The 12,441-nt window shown below is 42.7% G+C and overlaps 1 protein-coding gene across 1 annotated transcript in view; it reads right to left on the bottom strand.

Moving 5' to 3' along the window:
- The window catches only part of LOC143344976 (uncharacterized), a 191,231-nt gene that overhangs the window by 2,335 nt on the left and 176,455 nt on the right, over positions 1–12,441 (bottom strand). The window contains 3 exon segments of the mRNA XM_076771633.1: positions 3,637–3,686; positions 3,837–4,045; positions 6,836–6,911. Coding sequence (XP_076627748.1) covers positions 3,637–3,686; positions 3,837–4,045; positions 6,836–6,911 — 335 coding nt within the window.

Genomic DNA, 12,441 nt, shown 5'->3' on the forward strand with positions numbered 1-12,441 from the left:
GCTGTCCAGTGAAGATCCAGAAATGGTCAAGAAGTGTGACCAATCGAAATAGCGTTGTTCTCTAGACCAAGCGATTCTTAACTCTTCACGTTGACACTGTCTCCCCACTCTTCGACTTCCCCACTCGACGACTACCGCTGGACAAATTCTTCAGTACCCCTGGAGCATCCAGGGGGAACGGGTCTCGCGGGTCTGAGTCAGACCATTCGTGGAGCGGTGACCACTGGGGACCAGGAGTGACCAGGACTGACCAGGACTGACCACTACTGACCAGTGCTGACCAGTGCTGACCAGTGCACATCCGACTACTGACCACTACTGACCAGTGCCGGACCGTGATGACCACTGGTAAGAACTATTTAAAATTGCTCTCCCCACTTCTATTTTGTCGTTTGATACCAATTGAACGTTATGGAACTGTTCATCGCTTTTGCTAAATTACGAATCGTTTCTTATGTTACAGCTGGACCTTTGGTGCTCCCTTGGTAATGGTAACTAATGCTCAACAAGTAGTAAGCTCACTTTACTTATTTATATTACTATCACAAAACTGACCAGTTTATTTTATTTGTTTGGTCATAATTCAATGTTGTTTTACTGCCCGGTTTTATCTGGTTATTATGTTTTTCTCTATTTCTACTTCTGCCTTATTTTTTGAATTGGTATAATTGTGTTGGATCATGTACCATTTTTGTTTGCATATTATTTTATGTATTTTGTTTGTATATTATTTTATGAATTTCGATGTCACTAATTAGAATGAGATTTCTATTCTTGTTCTATTTTGTTAAGATATTTTGTTTAATTCTTGGGTATTTTCATTCTTTGATATCATCGTTGGATTTTCAATTCTGGTCAATCTTTGTTTCTATTCGTCTTTGAAATTTGTATGGTTCTTGGGATAAATTTTTGTAATCGTTTGCTATTTTACTTGGACATTTTCATTCCTTGATGTCATCGTTGGATTTTCAATTCTGGTCAATCTTTGTTTTTGTTCGTCTTTGAAATCTGTATGGTTCTTGAGATAATTTTCGTAATCGTTTGCTAGTTTACTTCGACATTATACTCTCGTTACGCAACTATAGGTAGAATACTTTATTTTTATTATGTGTAAATTTTGTACATTTCCTTAGGTAGGTCTAACATCGAGAATCTTATAGATTCTCACTCTTAGGTACATCAGCACAACTAATTATTCCATCGCTTTGTCTAGTTTGCATGGTGTTTATTTAATTTCCTTTCGTATGTCACTAATATGTGTATCAATTTTAGTCTCGGATTATTCGCAGGGACATCGAAGTAAGACGCCACAACCGCCGAGGGACATTTAATTCTAAGTCTATTAGTCTTAAGCTTCGTCGCGAATCTTAAAATTAACGTCGAAGATTTCTTTATTGTACATATTTCCGCGTCCTACCAAGCAATTATTAAACAAGTAGCTTCTCGTTTTCTCGTTCCCTCGTTGCTAGCTTCGATCACCGCTGTTTCATTGATTGAAACATGTGATCGGCCGTGTATCTGGTCCGAAAGATCTAATCGCCTTCCCTTGGTAAGCTTGGTTGAGGGAAAACGGCACTTCGCTGGAAGGTGTGGAGTTTCCGTATTCTGCGGAAACGCATACCTTCCAGCGGAAGTCGACACCGTCTCAGGTACTCTCTCTTTGTCAGACAGCCTAAGTCGGGTCCTTCGGGCTCCCGGCGGGTTGCGTTGGAGAAATGGAGACCTCGATTCGGAGTTGCAGTTCTCTGTTTTCTTGTTGAGATCGAGTTAGCAAGGGCAGTAGGTTCGATCCTCGGATCCGCTGCACGGTACAGCATCGCGTCGCGTCGCGTCGCGTATCCCACGATTTAGCTTCATCCCTCTTTTTAATCACATAATTGCTTGGTAAAAGGAACTTTGTTTCTTTCTATCGTCCGAATTTTAGCTTCCACTTGACTAGACTTGAGCTTCGACGTTAATTTTAAGTCCCTATTGTATGCGTCTCCCAATATTGCCAAGTAATTATTTAACAAGTAGCTTCTCTCGACTCGTTCTCTCGTTTCTTGCTTTGGTCACCACTGTTTCGTCGAACGAAACATGTGATCGGCCGTCCAGTTTGTCCGAAAGATCTAGTCGCCTGCCAATGATAGATCGATTTCTAGAAATAGAAATCAATCTACCAAGGGTAGTGTCGATTCGATCCGAAGATCTGCTGCACGGTTCAGCATCGCGTCGCGTCGCGTCTCCAACAATTTAGCTTCATCCCTTTTTAAACAAAATAATTACTTGGCACGACTAATCTAGTTTCTAAGGATGTAAAAGGGAGATCGATGGAACTTTGATTCCATCTATCTCCCTTCGGGTCTCCACTCGCAGCAACCTCCTCGTGGTGAGACCTGGGTAATATTATTTAACGTTTAATTAATAATCGTATAACTCTTAGCTGGGTAATGCAGTTATTAATTAAAATCTAAATAATATTAGCAAATTGGCTGCGATCCGCTTTGCATAGGTCATCGTAAATATAGAGCTTCTTCGCTAGGATAGTTTGGATTCTCATTGATTCATCAAAGATTCTAGAATATTATCAGAGACGAGGTATACGAGTAGATCTTTCACCCAATTTATTTTTTCGGTCCATTTTTATGGAGTCTCGAAACCCCATTACCATTTTCGTGTCATTTGCAACGTTACCAACAGATTCAAAAATTAATTTTAATCCCATCTATAATCAACTCACATATATTTATGCACACTACAGCTGCTTCAACTAATTCAGCGAATAGTTTCTCAACTGACCGCCATCCATGAGAAGAGGCCGCTAAAATCACCTCCGAATTTTCAGGTCGGTATGGCAGTCAGATTGGGCCGCGGAAATCCATAAGTTGATAGATCTACGCGTATACCTCGTCTGTGGTGAAAGATCTACTCCTACACCTCGTCTGTAATTAAATTTTATTACGTAATTTTGTCAGTAGTCGGTACTGTAGTTTGTGCGACACATGGTCGGCAACATGCCTCATGGAAGTTGTGTTTTATCCTGCGTGTCGCTGGAGATCTTTTTAGTCACGCGGTTGTAGTATAGAAGGCCTCAACGTTCACTTACTATACCGACTTGTTTCAATACTCATTTCTCATTATTCCAATCGAAATCTCGAGCTCGGAAGCAGGACTATTTTTATTTAAATAAGATACTAAACATTAGTAGTTTATTTGGAATGACCAGCCGGATTAGCCGGAGAATTTTGTTTAAAATAAAATGTCTTCCTCGACCAGTGTTAGACCGATGTACCAAACATTGTAATATTATTTGTCGTTATTATTAAACGATATTCTGTTACGATTGACACGCGATCCGTCGTTCTTATTATTTTGAAAATTCACGGAAACGAAGAGTCGAAAATACCAGACGCCTCCCCCGGGGCAGTATGATGCGATTACGTGCCGGAATTTTATCGGATATTTTTGTAAATTCCATTTTATCATTGAACATACTCTTCGCCGTACAGTGTACACCGTTCTCCGTTGAAATTTCATTAATCCAGCAACAATCGTATTGGCATTTTTCCCGCGAATTTCCCACGGATAAAAAAATTACCAGACTTTTTTCGATTATTAAAAACGCTCGACCGTGGCTTTTATTCCCTGCGAACTCACTCGGTCTCCTTGCTGGGCGATGCTTCTACCTTTGTCCATCGCTCGTTGCGCTGATTCGATTCGATTCGACGTCGATGTTACGTGGGAGAGCAAAAATGGAAAATAAACGTTAACCATAATACGCGAGCAATGTAATATTTTCTTTTTCTGTTTTGTTTCGCATACAAAATTACTTTTCCATTTGGTGAAAATCCTCGTACCTCAATATCTCTATTAAGAGCTTCTTCGATCAGCCATTGAGGCGCGGGATCCTCTTCGATGTTCCAAAATGTTGACGATTTTGTTCGTCCTAAATAAACGTTCACGCTGGCTGGTTCCTCGTTAATTCGCAAAATTTTCTCGTTCGGCTGTGGTTCGGTAGCGGACGTTTGCGTAAAGGTAGCCTTCGTTTCTGGGTCAATTTTTCTAACTGAAAAAATGTAACATTTATCACCGCAACGCTTATAACGATTTCGTTTTCTTTTTATGTTGCTCATTTATCTTTCTTCAGAAATTCAAGGGATACCGAGATTCACTCGGTAAGTAAATTCTCGAAAATTATTTTCTATTTCTAATAATTTCATTTTCATTTAATATTCTAACGCGTTCGATATTGTTTCAGAAGCGTTATCGGAGGAGTACGTTGTCCGCAGGTGATCCGAGTGCTACTGCCACCTGGTGCAGTTATTTCCATCCTTTTCGACCGCTTTATTCGTCGTATCGGTAAGTTGATATCAAATTAAATCGCTCGAACGTTTAAAAAGAAAGCTATTACGTTTGATAGCTCGTTAAAAATAGATCTTGCGTTCCATGTACTATTTTTAAAAACCCATTTTAAAACGATATCCCTCTGCTTCGATGCAAGCTTCGCATCGATAAACAATCGAATTTACAAAACGTTCTCTTCGGTGTCTCGCTAGGCCCTATTTTAATTCCGATCGCGTTTACCGAGAACTGGTCGCAAGTAATTGAAAATTAGAACCGATACGCGTCCGCGGAGGGCAGCTTCTATACAATTTCTAGAGAAGCATTTACTTAAACAAAGGGGATTCCATCGAAATTACAGTGATCGAAGCTGCACGGCGCGTCCCCAATCGGGGCGAAACAGCGAATCGATACGCGAAATTTCTACAAAAGAGAGGGTTGGAACGGATAATCCGATCTTAGGGACAAGACGAACATCCTTTCTCCGATCACCATCGTGGCCGTATTATCGGGTATTATCGGACCATATGGAATTTGGGCCCGAAAATAGTCCCGTGCAGGAAATTGCTAACGACTTAAACGTTGGGGCGGTACTCCAGCGACCGTGGGTCCCATGGGCCCGATTGTGATGGATGGAGTTCGGCAACACTGTAATTTTAAGGCGTTACAATGTCTACCCTAACGCGTAGATCTGCAACGATCATCCATATGTCGCCGATTGTCGTTCACCGTTTTAGAAACGCGTTGGTCGTTAGCGAAACGATCGCAGTCGTGGTCGATAAACTGTCGTCAATTATTCGGGTCGCAACTTACGAGCGACTAATGAAATTTGTTTGTCAATTAAACGGCGACGGTGAATTCTCCCTACGCCTTAACCCTTGGCACGCTAATTAATTTCCACGGTCGAGTTGGCTTTATTTACGCGCGACAGGCTTCAAAATTGCAGCGAACCGGGCTGTATATTTGCGCGGGCAGGTAACGCGGACCGCAGCCTGCAAAAATAACCTGACGCGAGTCGGGGAACGGAGTTTCGCTGACCGAAACCGTAACGTGCACTCTGTAAATTGATCCCAGACTGAATTGATAGGCGGAATATTCGGGGGTTTCTTCATTAAAAAAAAAAAAAGAGAACATAAATCGAAGGAACAAAATCTCCCGTTTTGTTCTATTTCTTATTTAGGCGGTAAATCTCGGCTTTATTTTTGAATCGGGCAAACAACCTTGTTGGCCATTGTAAGATTGCTAGATCTCAGTTATAGAAATTACAATTTACGAAAAAGTGAATCGCTGTCCAGCCAATTACGAGAAAATTAAGTTACGCAAATGTTTCGCTCTATTATTATTGTCCTACCTACCGCGAGAAATTATGCATTACTTTTTTAGCTAATTACTACCATTTGTTTTTTGAGAAGACCAGAACAGGGTGGTCTAGGGTATCCAAGAATAAATTACTAAGTTAGTCTGCTATTACTCTTAGAGCAATCATAGGTAAAACTGCTTTCTTGCGGGGCAAAAATGTGTCCTCGGCGTTACGCTTCTCCCATTAACAATTAACGCTATTACCGAGTCTGTGCTGGAAAAACTTGTCACTCGCGCAGAAAACACTCCAAACAATCTCTAACAAATTATACGGGGGTCTGGGTCGGGTAAAAAATGGCAAACCAAAACCGGTTTCAAATTCCGTAGCAATAAATCTGAATTTACAATATTCTCCGGGTAAGTCGCAAAAATGCGAAGACCAATTTCCATATTAACAAGTGTCCCATTAATGAGATAAAGAAATCGACGTTCCCTGGTTTAACCTTTTTTTCACTTAAAAACCCATACTATGAAATTTAAAAGCGATTGCACCACTAGAGATTAAATTAATAACTGGGGAGCGGACTCTGTAATACCGCTGGACACTTGTAAGTCCGTCGTTTTATCGAACCTCGATTACGACTCGTATACCTCGATAGCAAACGGTGGAGCAACAAAACTGTTGTTAATTAACGGAATAAGTTAACATTCCATAAAGATGGCGAGCTTCTATACAGTGTAATAAATTCTTCTAAAAATTCTGCCTTTCAATTAGCATCGGCTGTACGCTGATGCAATTTGAGATAAATAAATTTGAAAAATGACTGTCGGTCAAAGAGGAAAAGAAGGAGTTTCGTGTCGATACGCGACGGTCTTCGGAAAGCTAGGACCCCCCCCCCCCTCTGGTCACGGCAGCATGAAATTATTGTAGATAATATGTGGATAGTTAGTCCGCGATTAGTCTGTCCAGCGGATTATATTCCTCCCCTTTTCGTTCCCGTGGTGCCCCGGGGGCAGCAGCGCCGTGATAAATGACCGAATCCTTTAGCGTTTTTTAGCCACGGACCGCTTAGCTGATTCGTTCCTCTTCCCCTCTCGCCGCCAGCCCTCCCTCCCGGAACCGTAGACCCGCTGGACCGAAGGTCGTCGGTACAATTTCGCCGTAAATCACTGGAAATCGTTGACGTAAACGGCAAGGGTAATTAGATACACTTACCCGCGGTGAGGCGCGCTTCTTGCGCGTTCACGGACGCTACGTTCTGTTCCTGGACCACGGCACTCCTCTCCGTTCTCTGCAACAACAACGACCTGGTCACGGTTGAACGGTAGACTGGGCCCGTTTTACGCGACCACGATCATTCCCAACGAAATCGACCCTTCCGCGTTCGATTTTAAAAGGAGAAATTGTTGCAAACGAAACGACTGCTCTTTAACTTTTGAACTCTTATTTTACGTCAACGTCGACGCGCTTCCTTTGCGGTTACACAAACTTATCGAAGCCATTTTGAATGAATTTAGTAAAGAGGATAAGGGATAGCTGTTTTCGTAATTTTTGACTCTCAACAAAGAATGTATTGCTCGACCAAGCATTTGCATTCTCGAACTATACATATGCGAGTAACTTTGAAAAGAATGCATTCTTGATTATTGCTTCGTATACCAAATAAGTCAAAATAGTTTGCAGACCAAAGAGCAGTAATTTCGTTCAGTAACCACAGATTTATGGTGGAATTCGATACGCCCAGGCGTGAAAATTAAAAGACCCTCGCCCTGTTGTTCTGAACTTTCGCGACATCGTTAATGCATCGTCCTAGACGGGGGATGAAGGAGAGGCGAGGGGGTGTAACCGAGCGCGCCTAATTTCGAGACTCACCGTTGTTTATTGTCGAATCCTTTTAGTCGGGGATAGGGCGCGTTGCCCGTAAGAAGTTCCATCGGAAAAGGAGCCGGTTGGCCGGCGTCGAAGCAAAAAAGGGGATGGAAAGATTTTCGTCGTTAACGCGACCGAGACACCACCCTAACGACCCGCGTCGCGTTTCGTTCGCTTAAAATCCGACGGGATCGTTACAGTTTTAATGCGTGGACTCCCCTTAAATCAGTGCCACTCGGTACACGCCTTGGCTCTCGCTTCCAGACCCCCCGCGAACCCATATTTTCATTCCAGTGTCATTAACGCGAGCCACGTTTTTAAGTCGCGCGTAAAATTGCGTTTAGATGCTTTATTAATCGTAAAAAAAATGTGAGGTTACGGTTTCATCGAATTTAGGACGTCGTTCTTCGTTTATGGTGTTCAGCTAAGGGGGCGGAGGAATGTCATTTTTAACGAATCTCTTAATTATAATTTCGTATGGCAAAGAAGACTTCGTTACTTAGAATAATAATACCTCTACTGAATTTTTTATTCACGATGGCTTTCGCGCCGGGAAAGCTGCGAGTCATCTTGAAAATTACTCGCAAGATTGAATAGTGGGCAATCTCGAAATCGGAAGAGTACGTAGCAAGTTTCTTGTGAAAGTGGCCATTCCCGATCGTTCTTGATTATTTTTTCTTCGCCGGCGAGTACCGTGCGACGATTTGTCCGGAGAAAAATAACGGACAGACGAGGATAGATTAGAAATAGGATTGCTTCTGCAATATTGCACGCCTTTTGAAACGAAGCCACTGCAATTTGCTCCGTTTCTAGAAAAAGAAACGTTCGAGGCATCTACGGCGATTAAGGTGTAAAAAGTTGAACGGTTAATAATTTAAACTGTACCTCTTCGACGCGGAGTCTTCGATGCAACGTCAGCAAATAGACGTAAAAATGATCGAAACATCGATTACAGGACGGAGTTAACTATGTTGTCGTGTTTGCGAGAAACAATAGGAAACGGAACGTTAACTACGAGAAAGAACCGTACGCCGCGGCAAAGGATACGCGGGGCACCGATAATAATAACAATCGCGTTTACGAATTAAAACGTCAGAGAGTTTAAACGCGTTGGTAAATATTGGCGGTGGAGGATAATTGCATTTCGGATCCCCCTCCCCCCCCTCTGACCGCTTTCACAAATATTTCATTTCAACTCGGACGAGCTGAAATCCCGATTGGCCGGCCGAGCCACTTTCAAACGGCCAAGCAAACGGAGTCGTAGAATTCCGTTTCGAAGTGGACCTACGCGGCTTGTACGCGATTCTGCCTGGGTCACCTCGTATTTATAATAGACGCGCCGCGGAATAGCGGTGAATATCGTCGGGCCGCGGATGAATATAATGTTACAAAATGGCAAAAGTGGCCGCGGGGCGATCGGAGCCGGCTCGTTAGAGACACGCCCGTGGAAAACGCGGTCCGCTTGACATTAAAATCGCATTTGCCGGTTTTCCGCGGAATCCGCGCGAACCGATCCGTCGCCGGGCAACGGGGCCCCGGAGCTCGTGACTCGCGAACGGCATTAAATTGTAATTTAACAGCGACATTTACGTCGGCTCTAACGATAAGTGATTTTATTGCGTCTCTGACTGATTGCACGACGTCCGATTCAATTACGTTTCTGTTTCGTGCGGAGACACGCAACGCGAGATGCGGTACGCGTCGATGGATCGTAAAGGTCGGTTTTATGATCCACCGAATAATTAGGCTCGGGCTATTAATGCCACTCGATGAAACAAAAGTACGTTTTATTCTGTTTGCTCCATATTCGACCGTTGCGCTGAATGTCCTCGAGATTCGTCGTTACGGTCTAAGAATATTTCATTGTTCGTTAAAAATCCGATCGAGCAATATTACTTAAATTCGACAGTTTTGGTCCCTGCTATACAGATGTGCTCTGTATGCGTCTCATTCAACTTGTATTATTGGCGTACATGTGCAATGGTGCATCCATTATTTGGTAAAAGTACGTAGAAATACGCCAATAATAATGTTCAGACACCTACGAACAAGTAAAACCAGTTTCACTTCTATTGAATTAGGGGCAGTCGAATGCATTTGTATTCATTGCATTACAGTTAGAAGAACGATTAAATCCCCGTTATGACTGCATTATTTGCACGAGATTCAGTCTAAGAATATTTCATTGTTCGTTAAAAATCCGATCGAGCAATATTATTTAAATTCGTGGACAGTTTTGATCCCTGCTATACAGGTGTGCCCCGTTCAACTTGTATTATTGGCGTACATGTGCAATGGTGCATCCATTATTTGGTAAAAGTACGTAGAAATACGCCAATAATAATGTTCAGACACCTGCGAACAAGTAAAACCAGTTTCACTTCTATTGAATTAGGGGCAGTCGAATGCATTTGTATTCATTGCATTACAGATAGAAGAACGATTAAATCCCTGTTATGACTGCATTATTTGCACGAGATTCAGTCTAAGAATATTTCATTGTTCGTTAAAAATCCGATCGAGCAATATTACTTAAATTCGACAGTTTTGGTCCCTGCTATACAGATGTGCTCTGTATGCGTCTCATTCAACTTGTATTATTGGCGTACATGTGCAATGGTGCATCCATTATTTGGTAAAAGTACGTAGAGATACGCCAATAATAATGTTCAGACATCTGCGAACAAGTAAAACCAGTTTCACTTCTATTGAATTAGGGGCAGTCGAATGCATTTGTATTCATTGCATTACAGATAGAAGAACGATTAAATCCCCGTTATGACTGCATTATTTGCAGGAGATTCAGTCTAAGAATATTTAATTGTTCATTGAAAATCGGATCGGGCAATATTATTTAAATTCGTGGACAGTTTTGACTCCTACCGTACAGGTGTGTTCTGTACACGTCCCGTTCAACTTGTATTATTGGCGTACATGTGCAATGGTGCATCCATTATTTGGTAAAAGTACGTAGAAATACGCCAATAATAATGTTCAGACACCTGCGAACAAGTAAAACCAGTTTCACTTCTATTGAATTAGGGGCAGTCGAATGCATTTGTATTCATTGCATTACAGATAGAAGAACGATCAAATCCCCGTTATGACTGCATTATTTGCACGAGATTCAGTCTAAGAATATTTCATTGTTCGTTAAAAATCCGATCGAGCAATATTACTTAAATTCGACAGTTTTGGTCCCTGCTATACAGGTGTGCCCCGTACAACTTGTATTATTGGCGTACATGTGCAATGGTGCATCCATTATTTGGTAAAAGTACGTAGAAATACGCCAATAATAATGTTCAGACACCTACGAACAAGTAAAACCAGTTTCACTTCTATCGAATTAGGGGCAGTCGAATGCATTTGTATTCATTGCATTACAGTTAGAAGAACGATCAAATACCCGTTATGACTGCATTATTTGCAGGAAATTCAGTCTTAGAATATTTAATTGTTCATTGAAAATCGGATCGGGCAATATTATTTAAATTCGTGGACAGTTTTGATCCCTGCTATACAGGTGTGCCCCGTTCAACTTGTATTATTGGCGTACATGTGCAATGGTGCATCCATTATTTGGTAAAAGTACGTAGAGATACGCCAATAATAATGTTCAGACATCTGCGAACAAGTAAAACCAGTTTCACTTCTATTGAATTAGGGGCAGTCGAATGCATTTGTATTCATTGCATTACAGATAGAAGAACGATCAAATCCCCGTTATGACTGCATTATTTGCAGGAAATTCAGTCTAAGAATATTTAATTGTTCATTGAAAATCGTATCGGGTAATATTATTTAAATTCGACAGTTTTGGTCCCTGTTGTACAGGTGTGCTCTGTACGCGTCTCGTTCGACTTGTCTCGTCGTTGGAAACCATTCATTATCCGTGGAGCGGTCGAACGCGGTGTCTCGCGAAAAAGTCCAACGTTTCGTTCTACTTTCATCGACGCGATTAATCATCCGTCCCGAGACGCGGTGGAGTCGGAGGCCAGGCGGGGTCGAGCGTTAATTCCGAGCGGAATCTGGCGTCTAGCCGTTGTTAACGCGCCGTCCGGCAATAATACGATCGTCGGAAGCGTCGTTCGGTGGGTCTTTGGACTCGCAGGGGGAGGAAAACGCCAAGCGCGTATCGGTTCCCCGGTTTCATCGGGCTCTCCAACGAGAGTACACCTATAATTTGTAACGTGGCTCGGGTACCGGCCTAATGGAAAAATGCGTTCCGGCCAATTTTACGCGCAGCCGTCAGGCCAGGTTGTTGGCCGGCGCAAGATGAACAGGATGAGAGCAAAACGAGAGGGAAACGGAAGAGGAGGAGACGGCCACGGCCACGAACGAGACGGACGACTGTGCGAAAGCTGGCCACCGGCTGGGTCTTAACCCTTGAACGCGTTAAGGGTGACCGAGTGCACCTTCGTGGTATAAGAAGATCGCGAAAAGGCAACACGGATAAGTACGTGGCCATTTCACGCCAAATCGATTAGTTTTTTACCCCCGCCGACGCCAGGAATTTTGTTACGATTGAATCGTAGTACGGTTCGTTCGTACACGGTCGCGAACGAGCTCCGGTGCATCAAATTGATTTCGTTAAGAAAAATATATCGACAGATCGATGGGTTAAATAATACGGGAAACTTTTACATCAACGTCACGGCGAGTAAAAACGCAGACAATGAACGGCGACCAAACGCAACGCGCAAAATGCAAAAACGTTATTCGCGTTATTCACGCGGCGGCAGTTTGCCCGCGGATCGAACGGTAGCAAACGACAGGCGAGTATTTAATATTTTTCGTTTGCACCAGCGCGTCTCTAACAAATTTACAGGCCGGGAATTTTCTCCGTTCGGCGTGTGTATACGACGCGAATTATTATGGGATCGCGTGCAACGATGGACCGGGAAGGGGGATGATTAACGGTTACGCGGACGGTTCAGTTTTCCAAAGAC

This window comes from Colletes latitarsis, chromosome 1 (assembly GCF_051014445.1).
Source record: "Colletes latitarsis isolate SP2378_abdomen chromosome 1, iyColLati1, whole genome shotgun sequence".
Lineage (NCBI taxonomy): Eukaryota > Metazoa > Arthropoda > Insecta > Hymenoptera > Colletidae > Colletes > Colletes latitarsis.